Below are 24004 nucleotides of genomic sequence, written 5' to 3'. Positions count from 1 at the left end.
ATTCAATGCATACATTCAATGCAATCCCAGTCAAATCCTAGCAAAGTTTTGTAGTGATTGACAAGCTGATTCTAAACTTAAATGCAAGTGCAACGAGTAAAGGAGAGCTGTAGAAATTTTGAGGAAGAACAAATCTGGAGGCTTTTACCACCTAAAATTAAGACTTAACTACAAGTCTATTAGAATTAAAACAGTGTGATTTTGGCACAATGATTGACAATCTAGTGGAGTAAAGAGTCCAGCCATAAACCCACATGTGGATGGTCACCTTGTTTATGACAAAGTGTCCCTGCAATGCTGTGGGGAAAGGATTTTCTTTTCAATAAATAATGTTGTATCAATTGGATATACATGTGGCTACAAATGAATCTTGATTTCTACTCACAGCGTACCCTAAAATATATGCCAAATGGGTGAGAAATTTAAATGTGGACAATTAGACAACAAATCTTTTATAAGATAACCATGAAGCATATTTTGTAAGCTACTTAAACAGGACGCTTCTTAAATGAGATACACAAAGCAACATCTATAAAAGAAAATATTGATATCTAAGTTATCTAAGATTTTATTAAAATTGCAGATTTTCTGTCCATCAAAGACACGATTGAGAAAGAGAAAAGTCTCACCAAAAGGTGGAAGAATATACTTTCAATACAGGTATCCACCAAGAATTCATAACTACAAATTGATTAGACAAATAATGTCAACCAGATTTTTTAAATGGCCCAGAAGTTGAATATTCCCTTTACAAAAGAAGACTCCAAATGGCCAATAAACCCAAGTAAATGTGTTTAATTTCATTATTCACCTGAGGATTGCGAATAAACATCACAATGAGATATGCCTATGCACCTATTGGAATCGTTAACATGTTTTTTATAAAAAGGAAAACTGGGGGCGCCTGGGTGGCGCAGTCATTAAGCGTCTGCCTTCGGCTCAGGGCGTGATCCCGGTGTTCTGGGATCGAGCCCCACATCAGGCTCCTCTGCTGGGAGCCTGCTTCTTCCTCTCCCACTCCCCATGCTTGTGTTCCCTCTCTCACTGGCTGTCTCTCTCTCTCTGTCAAATAAATAAATAAAATCTTTAAAAAAAAAAAAACAAACATGTATACACCAATGTGCTTACACTCACATACATATATATATATTTAAAAAAAGGAAAACTGACACTAGTAAGTGTTGACAGGGAAGTGGAGTAACTAGAACTCTAACATTGTTAGTGGGAGGGTATGTTGGTACAGCCACTTTGAACATTTGCTTGTCAGTATCTACTAAAGCTGAGCATATTGTGCACCCTGTTACCCAGTGATTTCACTTCTGCATATACACCCAACAGAAATGTTTACATTAAAGTACATATGTGTATTAAATGAACAAGAAAGTTCATTGCAGCATGGTTCATAATATTTAAGAAATCTGTGTACAACATAAATGTCTAGCAATAGTGGAATGGATAAATAAATTGTGGTATATTTATACAATGAAATACTACACACAGCAAATGAAAATGGATGAACTATTACAGCGTGCTGTCACAGGGGCTTACCACAATGGCTTATTGATCCCTCATGTACATGTCCATTGCAGGCTGGTGGCAGCTCTGCTTCCTACCATCACCAATTCAGGATCCAGACTGGCAGAGCAGACTGTATCTAGAATACTACCAGTTTGGGGGCAAAGAGAAAAGAGACGCAATGAAACACATACCAGCTCTTAAAATTTCTACCTGAAAGTGACATATGTTACTTCTATCAACATTTCATTGGCCAAACTAAGTTGTATGGTCACTCTTGAGCTCCAGTCTCAGAGATGTGGCATCAGCCTACTGAAGGTACCAACAAGAAGAGACACAGAGTAGTTGGGCAACAGTTACCCAACCTACCAGAGAGGTTGAGAAGGTGAGTATCTGGCTTCTCTCTTGGGCAAACGGGAATGATGTCAAGTGTCTATGTCTGGTTCCTTAAAAGTAGAGATTGAGAGAAGATTTCAGAAGCACATGATTTAATGAGACAGGGCTCATCAGGAGAAATCCTGGAAAGGAATGAGAGCAACAAGAAAAAGATAAGGAAAGGACCAAAATATTTAAACTTGTTAAGGTAGAACACATCTGATTTTACTATTTCCATTTATTATGTGTGTATGTGTGTGTGTGTGTGTGTGTGTGTGACTTTTAGCATATATGATCGTTTTGAATGCCAGTGGGCCTCCCTAGAATCCATTCGTGCACAATTTATTTTCCAAAGATCTGGAGTTTACATCCTACCCACAGGCAATCTTCATAGTCACTGCAGAAGCCACTATGTTTTCTGTAGTAGAAATAACACTTCACATCGTACTCCGTCTGCGTGTCGTTTAGGTCTTACCTCTTGATGCGATCACTGATCCTCTGCAGGTTTGTGTGATTCGCCAGCTAGCTCTTAGAAACCACAGGACTCCTGTGGTGGGCAAAGCCTCGAGCTCTAAGAGCACAATTTTGTGGTTAAGTGTTCATTTCTCCATTTCCCAAAGTCATCCCTGATGGACTGAGCTTTTTCTACTGTCTGTTCCAGAGAGTATCAAATTAAGTGTGTTAAAAGTTTCCACTACGGTCTGTGCTCCAACTTCAGCACATTCCTCTTGGTTTTCCTCAATTGGATTACTTGCTCTCGAATATGCTAATTATGGTCTTTTACATCTCCAGTAAATTGCTTTTCTGAACAACCTCATTGTGTGGGAAAAATGAGTTTTGGCAAAAGGTATGTGGTTTGTTTTCTTGCTGTTGACAAATTCCTCCCGTCTTGTGACAAACAATATGAACACAAGTACATCAATAATACCGAGTAGTGCATTCAGGTCTTACTCATGGTGGAAACACTAAAGCACCTTCCACCTCTCTTTCAGCATCCTTTGGGTGCCATGTTTTAAAACCCTTGCACACATTAGAACTGTGCAGAGAGATTTTATAAAACTCCAGTACCTGAACCTCAGTTGGGGGGATGGGGGAGGAGGTGGTCAGTCTCTTGTCTTCTAGTCTCTTGCCTTCCTGTTCTGCAGAAGAAGAAACTAGAACCTATTATTTTCCCAACAATCTTGAAGCTGCAGTACAGGATATAATTCTGTGTCTATAAATCAGAATGGCTTCAATGAGATTAAAATTTGAAACTGATTAAGGGAAGAGTCTGTATTGCAAGCATCTGGCTTGCTGGCATGGACCTCGGCTACAGACGTGGTTCTGAGCCTGACAGTCCTTTGTGATGCCTCGATCTCACCTGTTGTGGCTGCAACCATCCACACTCTCACCGAAGACGAGAGACGTCTCCTATATCCCCTGTAACCTCACCACACCGTCGACACTTGGCGATATGAGCCTTTTAATTTTTGGTAGTCTAATAGGTACAAAGCAATTTAGAGTGCAGTTTTATTTTTTAAATATTTTATCCATTTATTTGAGAGAGAGAGAAAGAGAGCACGAGTGGGGGGTGGGTCAGACTCCCGCTGAGCAGGGAGCAAGGTGGGGCTCTGGGGCTCCATCCGGGACTCCAGGATCATGACCTGAGCCAAAGGCAGCCACTTCACCGGCTACACCACCAGGCGCCCCTACTGTGCCGTCTGAAATGACACTCGTCCAATTACTAAGAATTCTGTGCATCTGAGCATCTTTTCATGTGCTTGATTTTTCCGTCTTCTGTAAATTGCTCCTTCATACCATTTGCGTCTGATTCTTTGGGGTTACGATCTCCATTTTGTTATTCTCTAGACTTCCTAATATATTGTACTTAATAATACCTTGTCAGTTTGACATTGCAAATATTTCTCATTCTGATATTTGTCTTATCTTTGTCAATGATGACCTTCCCTGAATGGAAATCCTTCATTTTGATGACTCAAATTCAACCAACTTTTTTCAGAGGATTTATATTTTTGAGATTTTATTTTGGAAGTCCTTCTCTACCCTTAGGTCATAAAGATACAGTCCTACATTGTCTTCTATTAACTCCAAAGGCTATAGACACCTGTTGGGTAGTTACCCAGTGATGTTAGGTAGGACATAGGTTTATTTCCTTCCATAGAGTGAGTCCATTCTCCCAATGTCATCTCCTAAGCAAACATCCCTTGCCTATTAATTGGTACTGCTAACTTTATCCGGTATTAATTCCCCAAAGAGAAATATCTCTGAGATCTCTATTCCATTGATCTACCTTCTTTTTTCTTTCAAAAATACTGAACTTTTTATTTTTAGGGCTACTTCTGCCATTCATTTTTATTTTTTGAAGTTAACTTAGCTCTTCCATATGCATGAAAAATCTATTGTGAGATATATTGCATATGCCTGAGATCTATGAAAAAAATATATACATGATTATAGAATGATTATAAAAGAAATATCAATGTAAACTACCATTCAAGTCACGAAATATAATATTGTCAGTACTGTAGAAGTTTCTCCATGTATCATTCTCTGACCACAATCCCCACTTTCCCTAGAGGCAGCCACTACCCTGAGTTTTGTGATAGCTATCACCTCTGTGCTCCCTCTAACTCAATCACTTACACACGCATCCTCAAACAACATTGTTTAATTTTGCTTCCTTTGGAATGTTCCACAAATAAAAGCATACTACATGTATTCACTTTGTTGTTGTTGTTGTTGTTAGTTCAACATTTGTGCTCATTATTTGTGGAATTCATCCATGTCATTCCACATGGCTCTAATTGTGGTATACACGGCTAGATAGTATTTCATTGTATGGATTTACTATAATTTATCCATTTCAACTTTATCAACATGTGATTTCTCTAGTTTTTAGTTTCTTTTAATGTGATGATTTTTATTACTAATTTCTTTAATGAGTATAGAATTATGATTTCCAAACTCTTTTTGAGTCCATTTAAGGTACTATGGTAGAGGACACTAGCTACCTACCCAAAGCCCTCCTTTCTGGGCACAAGGCTCCCCAGCCAAACTTAATTTTCCAGCCTTGCTTCCAATCAGGTATAGCCATACGACTACGCTCTTATTAAGAGAATGTCAGTGGAAGCAGCCTGTGCCATTTCCAGTTGGGCCTGCAGACATCTGGTACGCCTCCTCCCATTTCCTCTCTCCCATTTCCATGGGATGGACTCCAATACGATGATGGACCGTGAAGATGACAGTGCTCTACGGGACAAATGCCAACCGCATGGAAACTGCTAGGCCCCTGAACTACCACAAGGATTTGAATTTTCACACTGATCTGTCTCAGGAACGCTCATCTGCAATTTTTTTTTTATATGGAAGAGATTAGAAATGTATTTTTTTAAATTAGCAAGCACTAATGTAACACTGGCACATAACAAGCACTGTTCAAAGTTTTACATATACTATCTCTTCTAATCCTCTTACCAACCCTAGGTGGTAGTTACTATTATTACCTCAATTTTATCAATTAATTAATCAATTTATAAGAGACAGAGAGAGAGCGAGAGTGAGCCAGGGAGGGTCATAAGGAGAGCAAGAGAATCTCAAGCAGACTCCATGCCAAGCACAGAGCCCAATACAGGGCTCGTTCCCATGACCCCAAGATCACCACCTGAGCTGAAACCAAGAGTCAGATGCCCAACCAAGCAAGCCATCTAGAGACCCCATTACCTCAGTTTTAAAGATAACAAAACAGACTCAGACAAGGTCAGAGTTGCCCGGTTAGTAAGCAACTGAGCTGGGATTCAAATCCAGAAAACTGGTTTCCCCAAACTGTGCTCTCACCCACTACGATGTACTACCTTCTAGCAATGTCTATATTCTTTAAGCCACTACATGTGGGGTCCCTTTGTTACAATAGCTTAGCATGACCTTAGAAACATAGAAATTTGAACCTAGAAATGGGTTTCTAAGAATAATCTTCAGTATGTGGTTAGACTAGAATTGAGGAAACAGATGTCACAGGATGCAAAATTGCAGACCCTTGTAGTGTCATCACAAAAATGTATAATAAAACTGTTTCCTGCAGTCATCTGAAAGGCTGGCCACTTAACCAGAGAGTAACAAGAATGTTGATGTGTGTTGGTTGTTCTTTGATGTTTGTAATAGAGGACAGTAAGGAAACTATGGGCTCAGGTAGAAACTAGGGGAAATAAAGCAGAAGACTATTGAGAAGGTCTGGAAATGCGGTTCTGTCCCCAACAGCAGGAGGTAGGATTGCTACGACTTGTAGCTTTCCCCAAATTCCTCCCAATTAGGAAAGCTAAGGCATCTAGCACTGTGGAAGATTATATTAATGGTATGGCCTCACTTTACCCATTATTCAGACAGCCTCAAAGGAGACAGCATTTAAATGAGAGCAATGCATAGACACGGAAACCAGGAAGTAAAGTGGGCTTAAAAACAATGTTCCAAAAGGAAATCTGAGCGAGTTGTTGTTGGCACATGGCACTGAATGAAAACAAGCAGACGCAGAAGCCTATCGGGTTTCTTAGCTACTTAATTTCAAAAGCAAGCAAAAACCTGACCTGAAAACGTCCTCAGACTCTCAAACCTACACCTGTAGGAAGGAGGCTACTAAAATTACAGTCTTTCCAAGATGCACTTCAGCTGTGGCCTTAAAGCATAAAGCACTAGGAAACATTCCCAAGGGGCAAAATTTGGATTCATAGAGAACATGGGAAAGTACATCACTGCCAAGACAAGGAAGCTTCTCAATTCCTCTCTGGTGGAATAATCTTGTTCCGGAGCTGAGTGTACTCCGTCCCTCCTTTCGTTTACAGAGAGTGTTTGAGTTCATCCTCACCCATTGTAATTGGATGCGTGTACGGGGCAGTAATCTTATTTTCTAGACGGCCACATGCAGCCATATATGCACCTAATGCGGAAGTCAAAACCTCACCCAGAGGTCCTGGGCTTTGAGCTGGATCCAGAAATTGGATAGAAATTTCGTTTATGTTCCTTGGCAAGGGAGAAAGGTACAGAGGGATATTTAGTGGCTGAAGGCTGGACCATGGCACGGGGATTAGGAATTGTTCACTAAAATTTATTCTTTCTCTCTCCTGGAACATATGCCTCTCCAGTCACATGACGTCACTCAGTTTTCCTTCCAGTTAGTTAGGTGTGGCCAAGTGATTAGTCTTTACCATTAGTGAGGGAGAAGAAATAATGACTACCATTTCTAGTCCTGGGCCTTAAGACGCTGGGTATTTCTCCTTGACGTCCTCTCTCCTCTTTCTCCTTCCAGTTGGGTGGACACAGATGTGGTGGTGACCTCGCTTTCACTGGGCAGATAACTAGTCCCCTGGACAATGGTGCAGCAACATGACGATCAAGATCCACTCTCCGTGCCACTCCCCATGGCTCTGTATCCTGGAGGCTTTACGGGCTCCACGGATAGCTTCCCTTGTCTTCTGGCTTCTAACTGGGAGGGCAAAGGGGAGTTAAGTCAAGATATTTATTTCCTCTGCTTTCTCTCTGAATTGTCACAGGGTGGCGGCCTCCTTCTACCAATGACCACAGCATCTTTTGTGACGGTCTCTACATTATCTATTCTCTTCTGATTCTAGTAGCTGCTTCCACACCTTGTTGCTTCGAGCCTGCAGTTAGAAAGAGTCCTTGGCCTCCCCATCCTCTACCCCTCTTCTCTCCCTCTCCACTGCTAGCACTGGGGTGTTAGATTGTACCTTGTTAGTGTCCCTTAACCTTCCTACTCTTGTGTCAGCTGTGCCCTGAAAGAACTTCCTTCAATAGCCGTGTTTGAGTGTGCCTTCCCTTTCCTGCTACATCTGGACCAGCAATGTTTCTGAACGGCCCCATCAAGGGAAGCTGTCCCATCAGTCACTCTCCTGAGAACTGGAAAATGAAAGACAAATAAACACACATTTTTTAAAAAGGCATTATATTTTTGCTCTATATATTATAATGGTTTAGTCTTACCCTAGTTAATGGAGTGTTATATTCTTTCTAGAAGTTTGTTCTTTTCATAAAAATTTCAAATTTGTTGGCATAAAGTAGTTCATCAACTCCTTTTTTATCTCTCTAATGTCTATAGAATCTGCATGTCTTATTTTTCATTTTTGACACTGGATAATTGAGCCATTCTTTTTCTTGATAAGTCTCACCAAACGTGTATTAGTTTTTATTAATCTTTTTAAAGAATGAACTTTTTGGCTTTTGTTGAATCTCTACATTATACATGGTTTCCTGTTTCATTAGTTGGCTAATTATTATAACAAAGTACTCCAGAGCTTAGCATTTTAAAACAGCAAGAAACTTTTATCATGATGCATGATTTTCATGAGCAAGGTCAAAATGGTAATCTTTTTATATAACCTAGCCTTGACAGTCACATATCATCATTTCTAGAATATGCTCTCGATAACAGAGGACAACCATATTTGGTGTGGGAAAAACTATGCAAGGGAATGAATACCAGGAAGTAAGCATCACTAGGGGCCATCTTGGCTCTGGCTACCATATAGGTTTTTGCTCTTATCTTTACTATTTTCTCCTTCTTGAGCTGAACTACCCCTAATCATCACCGTATACCCCAGGTACATCTCTGACAATTTAAACAGAGAGACCGGGGAAGGGATTACAATGAGTCACCAAAATGCAACATTTATTAGGAGGGGGAATCCCTCTCCTTCCCATACCAAGTGACAGAAGAGGCTCAAGATAATCACATAAAGATTGGGACCACCTACATGAAGGCGAACCCCAGAGCCCTGTGACTTTCCTAAGCCCTCTCTGTGAAAGGACACATTGGTCTTTCAACAATCAGATCCCCCAAATGGCTGTGGGGGTTTTATCATCCAACCCTTCCTAAATTGGCCTGGGGAGAAGCCAGGGCAGTGCCAATTCTCAGGAACCCACCAGCATCAAAATGCCCTCAGTCATGCCACCTCTAGCTTTCCATGTTCCCTCTAGTCTGGCAAACTTTATATAATCTATTGGGTGTAAGGGTTAGGGACAGAGAATAAGACATTTTTTTTTAATTGACTGTGTCTTCGTTATTGCTCATAGTTATTCTTTTTTTTTTCCTGTATCTCTCTGATGATTAGGCTTTTGAAACTTAAAATCTAAGAACTGACTAGAACATTCTACTGGGTCCTTCCTCCCCTGTATCAATGGAAACTACAGTCTTCTTGTCTGAATCAGAAAGGGTTGCATGGGCTACATAGTAGAATTTTACCCTGATACAAAACTTTTCAGCAAAACTTAGATCTAATTGAGCAAAAAACTTTAGGAAATAAAGAAGCTTCCTCAATTCCCCATCCCCAGAGGAAAGGGGGAAAAAATCAACTAACTACTCCCCAGCAGAAGTTGTGAAAGGAAAAGAGGGTGGGGTGCTGGGGCAGACTGACTCCCATTAGTGACTTGCTAAAGGTTGTCCTGGTTTTTTACCAGAAAAGGGACATTTCTATTCATTCTCATCAAATTAAGGTTGAGTTGGTCCTTAAGACGGGACTTGAACCCAGAACCATAGTATTTATTTCTGATTCCTTGGTTTGAAGTCTGTGGGATGTTAATTAATAGGGTGTGTATTGAATTAACCACAGGGAAAGTCTGAAGCAGTTGCAGGTCACAGCCCTAAGGCTGCATCCCGTAGTTCTGAGGTAAGCCGATTGGAGTACTCCAGACACAGATAGCACTACGCAGAAACACCTGTTACAAGGGAACAGATCAGCCCTTTCTGCCCTAAAGTAGCCAGTGAGGCCTGTCTCCTCAGATTTTCCAGAGCCTATTTCCTGTGTGTACTGGAGAGACTGCAAGTTTAAGAAGGCTTTGGGCAGTTTCGTGGTGCCGGCTCTTGCTTTTTTCCATGGCCTAGGCACTTGACTGGCAGTTTGGGGCCTAGCACAACCACAGGAAGAGAAGGGGAACCGTCAGTATTTGAGCTTTGCTCCTGATCTGGGCTGCAGGAGGCTCGGGTCATCCGTTGTAGGAAGTAGTTTTGCTTCACAGTTGGCGAGGAGCCCTGGGTGAGCTGGATACCACAGCTTACACACCTTACTGGAGAAAGAATATTGCAGATACTGGACAAAAAGCATTGAGAAGTAGGGCTTCTTATTGGACTGCCACTAACTTGACTTACGACTTGGCGGATATTACTTAATTGCGAGGCTTCTTCACCAAGAAAAGCCGGGCATACTATTATTGGTGGTTGTCATTTATGTATGATTCCACTTATCATATAATTATGGGTAATTTTTTAAAAGATTTTATTTATTTACTTGTGAGAGAGTGTGAGAGAGAGAGAGACGGAGAGAGAGCACAAGCTGGGGAAGAGGCAGAAAGAAACAGACTCCCCACTGAGTAGGGAGCCTGATGTGGGGCTCGATCCCAGGACCCTGGGAAGGCAGACGCTTCACCGACTAAGCCACCCAGGTGCCCCTAATTACGGGTTTATTTTTACCAAACATGTAGATTTACAACAGAGACAATAAAAGTGAGTGACCATTACTAAGAGAGTTATTTAAAATGGAGCCGGGAGGACATCGAGGTGGGGCTTACACACATGTTCTCTAGCAAATTCTCAGAATTTTTGCTGAGCTCAGCTAAAAGCCGAGCCATCTGCCAGGTGTTAAAATGGGCGTAAACGGACTTTCTGCCTCACCCTAACACAATCACACAGAGGTCAGTGTAACTGCAGCTACACCAACACCAAGCACCTTTTCTTCAAACAACTTACGTAAATCCCCTCTTTCCTCTTTAAAAACTCTAACCTCCTTTGTCTCTCTGGAGCACGCTTTCAATTCTGGTCGAATCTGTGTCTCCCATGTTGCAATCCCTAAGACCCCCAAATAAACACATTTATTTTGCTGCTTGCAATTTTGTCTTTCATTGATTGACAAGACTTTCTGGAATGTCTGGAGTCTAGAGCAAACAGTACAGAGCTTTGTGAAATACCGTGCCTATGAGAAGTTTTCCGTGGTACACAGAAGCCACGGAGCTTCCCTGAAGCACAGAGCCATTATTGGCATACTCAGTGCTTATTTTAGGCTTCTCAGACAAAACATTCTGGATGCGAAGCACCTGTCAAGAAAAGATTATTCGTCAGTATACTATATGAGCAAAAGGCTGCCAGTGACATGTTCCTTCCCAAATACTCCAGGACTAATATATTTCCCATAAATCAATACACTGAAATGTGTGTACTATTATTTTTTTTTCTTATTCTGATGACAGTATTAATGATCTAATTATATCTAAGCAATCAAGTGGACTGGTTATCTGACATTCGCCAAATTCCCCAACAAGATTGTTTACACAATTTTGATAGTTCAAGCATCTCCCATAGAAGAAGGATGTGAGAACCAGTGGGTGCTCTTATCTAATTCTCGAGTGAATAGCATTCCTCTGTGGGGAAGGGTCTTGCCTTTGACCAGGCCTACTGTGTGGGGAGAGAAACACAAGAGAGAAAGGATGAAGGGACACTCAGTTAGCAAGCCAACCTAACCTCGTAACCAGTGCGATGGTAGTTTCCCAGCTAGAGCCCCCCTCGAATCCATAACGTGGCTAGGAAGCAGGAAGAATGCATACTTTGGAATTCAATCTGACATACCCCGCCTACTACTGTTACTGACCCTCGAGATTAATACACTTTAGTGTGCGCGTTGGTAAACATGTAAGCCCTCGGTTCTCTAAATAGCCTGGATGAAGTTCACTCAAATAGAACACGATAGGGATTAAAGGAAACCAGTTAGAAATTCATGAGTCATGAATATGTATCAACACGTATTAGAATAGAGTTGAGTTGAGTTTTGTTTCTTCATCTTAAGGAAGATCCTGTAACTTCATCTCAGGTTTGTTACATGAAAATTCTCAAACTTGGAATTTGTGTAGAAAAGCTTAGCCTCAACCACAAGTGAAGGGTGTCTTTGTGAAGGAGGAAGTCTTATCTAAAATAAACATACGATGAACTTGAAAATAGAGACATGAGAAAGATCCTAACCAACTTTCCAAACATGCTACGGATCATAATTTCGTTCTCCTACAGCAGACATTGTTGGGTGCTTATAAAAGAGTAATATGTATCCCTTTGAGGGGCATGGATACCAAGCCAAGGTAGATTGCTAGCTTAGGCTCTAGGCTCAGATTTTTGTTTCTCTTTATATTTTTTGGTGTTTTTGCTTGTTTGTTTGTTTTTAAGAAGCTGTGACTAATGTGTAATAAATTAGAGAAAATTTTTTTTTTCTTTTTAACTGAGGAAGAGCAATATTGGAAGCAGAAATCAGTGTATGTTACCAGGGCCAATTAATTACCAGGCTAGGGTTTGAATCGGAATTTCCCAACTCCCCAAACCTAGATTCAAACATTGTATCTTTCTCCAAACCTTACCTTCTCAATGAGGACTACCCTGATTTCTGTATTTAATACTAGGACTGTCCATCCCCCTGTTCACAGTAATCCTGATCCCCTCTACCCTGTTATACTTTTTTTTCCCGTAGAACTTAACCACCTTTAAGCTTACTATATAATTAATTTATTTCTTATGCTTATTGTTTAATGTCTATCCCCCAAATCCAGAAGAGCAGAGATCTTTGTATGTTTTGTTTTTTGATACATTCCAGGCATTAGAACAAAGTCTGGCCCATATAAGCGCTCAATAAATTTTTGTGAATTAATCTCTCAGAGTATGTGTGCCAAGAATTTCTATCTATACTGAACTTACTAGAGATTTGTTATTCTTAAACTCAGTGCTGTAGAAAATGCTGCTCTTGTTTTTAATGTCATATAAAATTCAATGGTGTATGCTATTGTTTTAGAAGATATTTTTTCTTTTTTCTTTTTCTTTTCTACATAGGTTCCACACCATCGTGGAGCCCAACATGGGGTTTGAACTCACGACCCTGAGGTCGAGACCTGAGCTGTGATCAAGAGTCAGGTGCTTAACCAACTGAGACACCTAGACACCCCTGTTTTAGAAGAGATTTTAAATAACACAAATAACATCTTTAAAATGAGACATTCTTCAACACGATCATATATATTAGACCCTGGTGGCAAAAACTAATTTTGTTTCGAGACTACAGTCATTTAAATCCTTTCTTTTGAGCTTCATGGTAGGTGGTGGGAAAGACGATGGTCCCACATAGGACTCCCTTTGCCTAACTTCAGGCCCTTCTCAGAGCCTATATCCTGATTGGAAATATGACATAGCAATCTAGGTCAACGTGAATCATCAAGCTCCTACTTATCTATTCCTCCCAATAGCAAGTACAACCCTTGCAAGGATGAGACATGTTGTCTAGCACTGATGTTAAATTGGCACCAGGAGACCTGAAAAGGTTAATGGGCTGTATCTCCCCATCCCGCCAAAATCTCTGCTTTTTCCATATGCAGAACTCGTTCAGTTCTGGAATGCCGCATGTGACCCACTAAATTCTCCCAAGTCACCTCAACAAATTGTTCTTGCAGCTTTGCCTGTGAGCTCAGAGAAATACAGGAACTTACTTCGGAGCCTGGAGGATCCTCAGGGTTATAGATCAGCAGCTTCATGCCATTAGGGTGGCATCCTGCCCAAATATCTCCCGTGTCCGGATCCTCAGTTAAGTTATCCACTAAGATGCCCAGATGGATTACCTTCCAACAAAGAGGAAATAAAAAGACATTGTTCCAACTTTCTCCTCTACCCCTCCTCCCTCCCACCAGCTCCTTCTGGCTCCTGAAATGGGTCTTTTTAAGGCCCTTACAACTGAATTTTAGAAGTGCAAGCACAATCTCACTGATATTCTTCTAAAATAGTCATGTTTCCTGCATTCAAAGAGCACATTTCTAGGTCAGGCATGGGAGCCGATCTTAAGGCCATGTTGGGTTGGCCAGCCAGGGGACTTTTACCTTCACTTGAGTTAAATCCCAGTTCTCGTGTTTTTTCAGTACATGAATGTTCTGAGCGGCTACATCGGCTGCATAGATATACCTTTGAAGTGAATAGAATTTATGTGTAAGCAAGTAATATTGAGAGATGACAGTAACTTTTACTTTGGAGGAGAGGTCTAACAATTCACAAGAGTGCCACATGCCACTGCAATGTCTTTCTAAACCATAGTACAAGAAGATAAGAGCGTCTTATTTTTGTATTCTTCAAGAGCTTTAAGTAAGCTTTAGATATGAGCTGTGACTATAAAGTAGTGAACTTGGTGTTTCTAGGTGACATATAAGCTCAGTCTCGTTACTTAGGAGTCACAGTTGATTCCTTAAATTGGGTGGAGGTAAGCAGACCTCTTTATTATAAGGTCAAAAGAGTCAATACTTCCACAAAAAACTAGCGCTTACAAAGGAGTATCAGACGACCAGGAGGCTCAATCACAATCATTTTTAAAAAGAGGAAGAACACTTAGAGTTGTTTTCTACATGGATCGTCTCAGATATCTCAAATGCACATCTTAATATTCATGGGTACTTCTCTTTTTAAAAAAACCTTCCATTTCAAAACACTTTAAAAGAGTTTCTCGGAGAATTTCATGTTGCATAAAATTGTATTTTCTTACAGAAAATTCTCCTGCAGTATATCAGTAAATCTGAAATTTATACAATCACAATGCCCAATCTAAGTCAGGTCTCCTTCTCTAAAAAGAACTTTTGGGTAACTCAACTTAGTGTAAGTGGTTAAACAGCTTTCAGCCTCATCAAGGGCAGAGATACTGTGCGTTTGTTCTCCTTTTCAGTGTGTTGGGTAACTGTGTTTCTAGAGTCTCACAATAAATTGGAACAAGGGTCTCACCTCGTTGAGTCCACAGCCTTCACTTCACTGGGGGGAGCCTGACATGCAAGAGGACAAACAGTGTGCTTGCGATCACACACAGTGTGAACGAACCCTGGCCACAGCTGATCCTTCCGCTGATATAGTGACTACTTAAGCCTAAGGAAGTAATCACCTCTTAAAGGAAGGAATCCGCTAAAATGTCAAGAGCAAAGTATTGGAAAATTATAAAAGCTTACTTTTTGTCCAGTGAGACTGTGATCCCATTGGCAGAACTAAATCCTTCGGCTACCACTTTGACCTCTGTTGGACTGTAGAAAACAACATAAGTCCAATGAAGATCCATGATAATCTCTAATAGTACCAAGAAGAAGTTGGTAAAGTAGTGGTCTCTCGTGGCATAAAACTGCTCTGGTCCAAGAACCACAATGTCATTCAGGCTAAAGTGAAAAAAAGAAAGAGAGAGAGCAAAACCACAGAGTATTTAAATATCTAGATTGTTGTCAAAAACCCCGAATCTCAAAGACCATTATGTTCATCCATTTGAAAAAGTATATGTGAAGCAGTATGAATTAAGAAATTCCACACAACGTACATGATATTTCATTGCACCTGATGGGTTTTCTTTAAGCTGTTTATTTTCTCAATCTTCCCTTCCACAGAAGTCAGCAAAAACACATAGATACACAAACAAACCTCAACTCCAAATTGTACAATTGACTTGTAAATGTTAATAATGGTTATCTGTGGGGGTTGTAGGGCAGTAATGGTTATTATCGGTGGTCACCAATGCTCTGGTTCTCTTTCTTCTAGAATTCGGCTTCTCTATGCCCTGCATCTTTGTCCCAGCCATGTGACTTGCTTTTGGCCAGTGAAATGAAGTGATACTCGTGCCTTCCAGAAAGAAGACGAGCCAGTTTGTTATCCGCCATGCTTCCCTTACCCTTCAACAGTAACCAGCAACTTTTTTTTTAAGATTTTATTTATTTATGTGACAGAGAGAGACAGCCAGTGAGAGAGGGAACACAAGCAAGGGGAGTGGGAGAGGAAGAAGCAGGCTTCCAGCGGAGGAGCCTGATGTGGGGCTTGATCCCAGAATGCCGGGATCACGCCCTGAACCAAAGGCAGACGCTTAACGACTGAGCCACCCAGGCGCCCCACCAGCAGCTTTTCTGATGACTAAAAGTGTGGCCTCTTAAGGCCCTACGTGAGGACAATATAAAATTGAGTCCTTGAATCACTTACATTGGGCATACGGCATGAGTAAGAAAAAAAAATTGTGGTTTTGAGCCACTAAAAATGTTAGTTTTTCTTTTCTGTTATTGTAACATAACCCAGTTCATTCTGATCTTTATATTGGGATTGTGAGTGCTATTTTTTCTTGCTTATGTTCTTTGGTATTATTGAAATTTTTAAAAGAAAGAAGTCAGACTCTTATAAGAGTAAAGAGCAATACAGTCATTTACATTTTGGAAAAGAAAAAAGAGATAGTGACTTAAAAATGTAAAAAAAAGATTAAATACTTTTAGATTAAATTTAGAAAAAAATTTGGATGAAACAGGAAATACTTTGAGGTTTTGATTTACAATGACTTTCCCAAGGTCATTAGGCCACTCATCTTTTGGGTCTCTGCTTAAGCATTCCTTCTTCCAAAAAGTATTGGCAGACACCATAGGTTAAGTTCGATCCTATAGCACCTTGTTCTACCCCTTGAAAAGCTCTGTTAAGGTTGTGTATCAGGGCACCTCTCAAAAATCCTCTTTAGGTCCTCAGAGCGTCACCTGCCCTGTTCCAGACGGCACTTCTTCAGCCAGTTCTGCCTGGTTCTGACAGGCCTTCCCCAGCGCAGTCTTGCAGTGCCTTACCTCACTTCTGCGGCAGGCCTCAGGCTCCGACTTCCAGCCTTCTGTGTGGATGCCGAAGCCCAGGATATCACCAGGCTTGACGTGCACATGCACAACCAGGAACGTGCAGGACTTAACACCCCTTTGGGGCAAACCTCATAGGAGATGGGACTGGTGAATAAACTCTTCTCCTTTCTTACTGTGGCCAGAATGTCCTAAAATGAGGCTCACGCTGCTGACAGGAGGACAATCCCATGATTCCAGGCAGTTGCACTTAGCAGGGGCTGGCTTAATAACACACTCGATAGAGCCCCTCCCCTGCATGAGTTTCCTCGTGCTGCCGTCACAGAGTGCCACAAACTGGGGGTGTGAGGCAATAGAAATCTACTGTCTCCCAGGAGGCGAGACGTCTGAAATCAAGGTGCTGACAGAGCCATGCTCCTTCTGAGGCGTCTGTGGGAGGATCTGTGCTTGCCTCTTCCGGCTGCCAGTCGCTCTAGACAGTCCTTGGCTGGTAGATGCTTCACTCCAATCTCACTCTCCATCCCCACATGCATTCTCCCTGTCTGTCTTCTGATTAGGACACAAGTCATATTGGATTAAGGATCCACCCCCACTTTTAGTATAACTTCATCTTAACTAAGTATATCTGCAGTAATCCAGTTTCTAAATAAGGTTATGTTCTGAGATGTTGCAGGGAGGGGGTGGCTGGTTAAAATTTCAACATATCTTTTTGAGAGGACATAATTCAACCCATGACACCCCCTCAGGCTGATCCCTCACTTCCATTTCCTGGGATGGTAATTCTCCAGTAAAGTAGCTGCCTGTTGAGTTTTCCCGCATGCTGTGCTTTCACCGAAAGGAACTCGTTCAGTGAGGTCACGTGTCACAATCACCAGTTAGGTAAGTCAGGCCAGTGAGAGAACCCCCATTCACTGAAGACACTGAAACATAGGTTGAGAAATTTGTTCAGTTTCTCAGTCAGCCCATGGTGGTCCTGGTCCCCGCTGTGCCTCAGAACCCAGTGCAATGCGTCATGGGAAGAGCTCAGTCACCCCAACTTCTCTTCTTCTGCCCTCTGCTTTTGTCACCCCCAAATTCTACAGGGAGAAACTCATACACGATTTTGAGAAAGAGAGCAAAGGAGAGAAGGTGACCTTGCATTTCTTTTCCTGTTCTTCTATCACAGAAAAGATTAACTTCTACTGTCTTTCAGCGATGAGTCCATTTTATAAAAGACAAATTCTTCCTCGTTTGTTACAGCCTTGGAACAGGCAAACTATCCACTAAAAAACTAAGGTATTTTTCTCAACACAGTATGAAGGATGTTCATCACTGTGACTGAGAGTCTGGCTTTGAATTCAGCCCGATCTAGGCTTACACCCTGGTTCTGCCACTTACTGATTATGTAATTTGAGCAAGTTACTTAACCCAAAACTTCTTAGGTCCCAGTTTCCTCATGCCTATTACTAAAGGCTGTTGGGAGAATTAAATGAAGTATTTTGACACAGGGCCTGGCACGTAGTCAGTGCTTAGTAAATGTGAATTTTCATGTGTGCCTACAGCCTTTTTTCAAATCCTGCTCTGAAGCTTTCAGCGAACAAAGGAGTGGCCCATCTGGAGGCTGGTTATAACACCCAGTCGGTAAGCCTCTCAGAACACAACCTGCTGGGACAACTAGAAGAAGGTGTAGGTGTTTGAAGAGAGCCCAATAGTGGGTCTTGCACTGTTGTGGTGTGGAGGACGGAATTAGAGCTGGGAATCTCACTGAGCACCTTCACAGGATTAAAGTGCTTTCAGAAAGTTGCAGAATATAAAGGTATTCAATACCGAATACAGCGATTTCTAGTGAGGTGCTCGGCAGTGTCACCATGGGAACCTCTTGAGAGCTTTAGGGAAAAAAATGCCTGCTGAACCAGAGAAAACAAAGCACACGGCAGAGGCGCAAAATAAATAGAAGTGCGAGATACTTCAATTCCGTACCTTTTGAGAAGTTCATGTTTTATAGTTTTCAGGTGTACAAGAGAACGTTGTTGTTCCTCAAATTTAAATTTCTCCACCGTGGACTTCATGTGGGGATGATTCACGACGTAAAGATACACAGTATGGTCTAAGGTGGAAAAAAGGCATAATTTCCAAGAAGTTTACTTCTACTGCAACAATTATTACCTTACTAGACTTGGCGTACAACTTGGTCACGTTCAAGCACTTTTCTTACACACCTTGCCTTTGATTCCCACAGTACACCTGTGAGGTCAAATGTCGGAATCCCCATTTTACTGAGAAAATTGAGGCTCAGGAGGTGAAAAACTCGTCAGCAATTTCACCGCCACCAAGTGGCAGAGCCAAGCCCAGACGTTTCTCAATGGTCTCCTCAGCCTCACCTACATCCCCTCTCCAACAGGAAGATACAGAACTACAATGGTGCACAGACGGATGTGGTTTCCCAAGGTGGCCCTTCAGCAAAAGAAGGGGGTGCAAGTGAGCAAAAGTATGCTGAGAATTCCTTTCTGTGAGAAACGCCTACATTGCAACACACATTCAAGAAATGTCAGGGCTAGGTAAACATCTTAAAATAAGGAACGTGTCCCAGCTAGAGAATAAAGTTCTGACACAAGTCAACTACCTAACGTTGCAACAACAATGTTTGATGAGCCCGACGGACACAGAAGTGAATATGAATGCAAGAGAAAGAAGACCAGTCAGTTCTAGGTACTGCCAACCTTGAGAATGTTCACCTAGCTGTTTTCATATTGAAATGTGAATTGCTGGGGACAGGACGAAGGGTAGTCGTCTGTTTTCTCAAAATACTGTTTTCTGACTTGACGGAAGCTCTCGGTCAGACGAGCTCTGAAAAGAGCTTGGCCCCATCCTCCATTTGCAGGGCCTGTCTATTCATGTCCCCTATGCCTTTCTTGATGGGTTCCCAATCGTGCAATAGAGCAAGCGCCAGCTCTGAGATGCGGGGGTTGTACTCAGGGCCCCAGAGCCACACACGTACCTTCACCCTAATTAAGGAAAGGCGCTCCCGCACAGGGAATCTCTCTTTTAGTCCAACCCAGCTCTGTTCCAGGGCCTGAGGTTTGGCAAGCAAAGCCCGAGCTGGATTTCAGCCCCCACGTGGCAGCGTGGACATCACACATGCTGCCTTGGTTTTACCCCTTCTTTAGGCTTCTACCGGACCCCTCCTTCCATAGGAGAGATGCTCGGTAAGAATATTTTTGGTTTTGGGGCTCCTGGGTGGCTCAGCTGTTAAGCGTCTGCCTTCAGCTCAGGTCATGATCCCAGGGTCCTGGGATCGAGCCCCACATCAGGCTCTCTGCTAGGCGGGAAGCCTGCTTCTCCCTCTCCCACTCCCCTTGCTTGTGTTCCCTCTCTCGCTGTCCCTCTCTGTCAAATAAATAAATAAAATCTTAAAAAAAAAAAAAGAGTATTTTTGGTTTTTGTCTTCTCATTCCATTCCAATTTATATGTAATATTTTGCCCCTGTTAAATGCACAAAGGAAGTAACTAATAAGTAAAATAAGATTGCAATCATAATATATTCAGCTTCTAAAAGTCTGATTAAACGCTTGAGGGTTAATCTGTAAATTGGTTCCATCTCAAAAAACAAAAACAGAACAAAATCAAAACATGAACCCCTACTTCCCATGCCTCAAAAAAAAAAAAAAACAAAAAACCCACCTCTAACACTATCCCATGCAATCAAATAGCTCCAGGCTAATCTGGTCACTCATTATACTTTTTCCAATGAAGGTGTCCAGAGGTCAGACAAAAAAAACGGTGACTCAAATAATTTAGACAGGGCCTGGAGCCCTAATTTCACCCAAGTAAAGGATATAGGATTAAAAGAAGACCACCTGGGTTCTACTTCTGGAACTGCCAGTTAATGACAGATGTGACGTCACATGTCGCTGCCTTTCTTCAACCTCCATTTTTCCGTCTGTAAAACTGAGTATTAATATCTGCCCCGTCTCACGGGACTCACTCATTTATTCATTTAACACATGTCCGTAGAGCACCTACTACACAAGAGACATTGTTCTAGACTATGGGAATTCAGCAATAAACAAGTCACACGTCATTTTATGGTGATTTATTCTAGAGAAGAAAACAGGGAAGAAATAACTAGTAAATACAAGAATACTGGAGAGGGGAGATGCTTTCTTCATAGGGTGGCACCCACTTAAAGAGTGACAAGCTTGGATCTAAAGATGCAAAGGAGCTCACTATAGGGCAATAGTGGGAGAGGGAAAGAAGGTTGGTATCATTTAACATGAATAAGAAACTTTAATTGCCATTTTGATGAGTGCCAAAAGAAGGAATATACTGAGAAGAAATATAATAAGGTTCACAGCCAGAAACAAGATGGTAGAAAGGCTTCCCTGAGAAGGTGACATTTAAGCTGAGGCCTGAATGATGAGGAATTGTAAGTCATGAATGGTGGCAAACATTCCACTCAGAGGGAATTGCAAATGCAAAGGCCCTGAGCCATGGAGCATTTTATAGGTCTAAAGGAAATCCAGTGTGGCTGGACCAGGGAGTCAAGGGGAAGGTGGTATCTGGTGAGGCTGGAGAAAACAGCCACGTGCCGGAATACACACGGGTAACGCCTAGGAACCCAGGTCACTCTGGTGAATTGAGATTTTTCTCCAGAGTAATGGAAACAATACGGAGAATTTTAAGAAGAGAGGGACATGATCAGATTTGCATAAAAAATAACTCTTGCTTATGAAAATGGATGGAGGTGGTATAAGAGGGAAGGTATAGTCAGGGGGCCAATATAGAATCCAGGGAAGACATGTCGGGGCCTTGGGATGGGATGGTGGCCACGAGGATGGGGAGAGGCTGAGAGCTTGGAGAAATATTTGGAGGGTAAATTGGACGGAATGTTGAAACTAGGTGACTGAATGGGGCAGGAAGGGGAGATGTAGCAAGATTGGGCCCAGCGTTTTATTTTGAGGAGTAAATAAATTATATATGAATATTTTAAAAGGAACCCACTTATTTAAAAACGAACAAGTCTATTCGTGCTGACCAAAGGAATTAAACAAAGATCCGTTGGATGAGCGGATTAATAAGTATTAATCATTCTTTTTTAATTCAATAAAACCACTCCAACAAATGCATTCTTAACAATACATTGTAACTCCAGTATGTAAAGAATTATAATGAAAGAATTAACACACAATTTCTTTAAAAATTCCGAATTGCAACACTTCCATTTGGCTTTTCCTTCCCGTAGTTACTATTAGTGAGGTCCCACTGTTTTTATTTTCCACATGCCCTATGGACCCACAAATATCTGAAAATTATATTAGTCAGGAATTATGAACTATGAACAGGTAGCAAATAACATCAGAAATGGTTGTTGTAAAGTATATACAACGTACTAGTAACTTAGATATTTTGCAACACTTTTTGTGTGATATAATCCATGGTTGTTAAACTCAAGCTTTTAAAATGTACAATTGAGTGGTTTTAGTATATTCAGAGTTGTGCAACCATGGCCACTCTCTAGCTCCAGACGGTTTTTATCACCCCAGAAAGAGAGCCCAAACCCATTAGCTGTCGTTCTCCTTTCCCCCCAGCCCCTGCCAACCGCTAAGCCACATTCTTGTCTCTGTGAATTTGCCAGGTCTGCACTCTTGATACAAATGCGATCATACACTATGTGGCCTTTAGTGATTGCGTTCTTTCACTTAGGATAGTGTTTGCAAAGTGTACCCGTGTTGTAGCATGCATCAGAACTTCACTCCTTTTTATACGTTCATCACTTGGTGAGAATTTGGGTTATGTTCACCTTTTGGGTGTTAGAAATAATGCTGCCATGAACATTTGTGTATAAGTTTTCGTGTGGACCTATGTTTCCAATTCTCTTGGGGACATACTAAGGGGTGGAGTTTGGGGATCATATGGTAACTCTGTGTTCATTTTGAAGAATCGCCAAACCTGCTTTAAAAAATGGCCGCACCAACAAAGTGGGAGGTTTCCAATTTCTCCACATCCTTGCCAGCATTTGTCATTGTCTGCTTTTTTATTATTATTATTATTATTATAACCACCCTAGTGGGAATGGCGTGCCATCTCATTATGGTTTTGATTTGCATTTCCCTAATGACTAAGGATATTAAATATTTTTTCATGTGTTTATTGGCCATTTGCATATCTGTTTGGAGATGTCTACTAAGATCCTTTGTCCATTTTTTAATTGGGTTGTCTTTTTGTTGTTGAGTTGTAAGAATGATTTATATATTCTGGATACAAGCCTCTTATCAGATATATGATTTGCAAATATTTTCTTTTATTCTTTGGACTATTTCTTCACTTTCTTCATGGCGTCTTTTGAAGCAGAAAGTTTTTAATTTTGATGAAGTCCAGTTTATCTCATTTTCTTTCATGTTATGTTTTCTAATATGACACACAATTATTTTCAAAGGGCTTTGAGTTCATACGTTAGATTTCTGAGAACAATCTCCAAACTGGTTTTGAAGGTCAAATGGAAAGAGAAGAAGGTGAGGAAGAAGGAATGACCATCTTCTAGTCTCCTGTTTTTAATGTGATGTCTACAAATGTTTGGTACACATTTATTATTTTTCTGATAAAATAGAATTTTCCCTCCTTTCACATACACACTGAGTCGTGGAGGTTGAGTGGCTTATAGTTCCCTCATTTACCCTTTATTTTTAAGCATTCGGGCTTTACCTTCATCAATGAAAGTACTGATTCCGTGTGGATTAAATGATGCTTTGTCGAAACCATCACTGATGTTTAGTGCCTGGGCCCTTGGGTTTTGCTCATTCAGATCCATCAAGAAGATTTGTCCTGGCTCGTCTGGTGCAAAGCTTGGCATACCTGGATATTTTAATCCCTGTACAAAATATAAAATAAGTAAGTGCATATATATGCCTCACAATATTTTCATATGGAAGCTAGAATCTCAAAGCCTAACAAAAATATTCAAAGCTCTGCATTTCTTTTAGATTTCTGGGATTTTTTGCTCTGTCAGCTGATGCCATTATCTGATCTGAGGGATTACCAATGACCCCTGGGCCATTGGGAATGGGAATGGGAATGTGGGAAGAACCCATATTCAATTACTAATATAGAGAGAAGGGGGGAAGCCAAAAAGTGTAACGCAAGACACTAGGCTGGGTTAGTTTGTGTGAGTCGCTTGGCCTGCCTATGCCTCTGGTTCCTCATTCATAAAATGAGGAAGTTAAAGTGTTGGATTGCTAAGTCCTGACAGTCTGTTTTCCAGTCCTGACAGTCAGCAACTAACCTTCCTTAAAGCAGAGAGAAGGGATATATGCTCTCATTATATTGCTCCCATCCCTACGCCTGTTATATTAGGTAGTGACAAATAGTAGAGGCAGCCAAGAATCCACATAGGGAACCAGTCACATAAAATTGACTATTTCTGACCTATTTTGTTCCTACAGTTATGTCCGAAAACTTAGAAATGAATCCTTTTCTTCAAATATTGCAAAAAGTTTATGTCGGTAACTTG

At 41.2% G+C, this 24004-nt stretch overlaps 1 protein-coding gene across 4 annotated transcripts in view; it reads right to left on the bottom strand.

Moving 5' to 3' along the window:
• Nucleotides 1-3335: 3335 nt before the first annotated feature.
• Nucleotides 3336-24004, bottom strand: part of LOC103658743 (serum paraoxonase/lactonase 3) — a 33513-nt gene continuing 12844 nt past the window's right edge. For 2 of the 4 annotated variants that reach the window (XM_008686265.2, XM_008686268.2), the window contains 6 exons: nucleotides 23200-23365; nucleotides 18478-18604; nucleotides 14890-15090; nucleotides 13786-13867; nucleotides 13402-13530; nucleotides 10334-10980 (listed from right to left, as the gene is read on the bottom strand). In XM_008686265.2, coding sequence (XP_008684487.1) covers nucleotides 10822-10980; nucleotides 13402-13530; nucleotides 13786-13867; nucleotides 14890-15090; nucleotides 18478-18604; nucleotides 23200-23365 — 864 coding nt within the window. In that variant the 3' untranslated portion in view covers nucleotides 10334-10821. Of the gene's footprint in view, nucleotides 7364-10333; nucleotides 10981-13401; nucleotides 13531-13785; nucleotides 13868-14889; nucleotides 15091-18477; nucleotides 18605-23199; nucleotides 23366-24004 lie in introns of those variants that run through there. The other 2 variants (XM_008686267.2, XM_040644260.1) reach the window with 2 other exon arrangements.

Source organism: Ursus maritimus, unplaced genomic scaffold, assembly GCF_017311325.1.
Source record: "Ursus maritimus isolate PB19 unplaced genomic scaffold, ASM1731132v1 scaffold_3, whole genome shotgun sequence".
Classification (NCBI taxonomy): domain Eukaryota; kingdom Metazoa; phylum Chordata; class Mammalia; order Carnivora; family Ursidae; genus Ursus; species Ursus maritimus.
The sequence above is the reverse complement of the archived record's forward strand: the minus strand, read 5'-3'. Positions and strand labels throughout refer to the sequence as shown.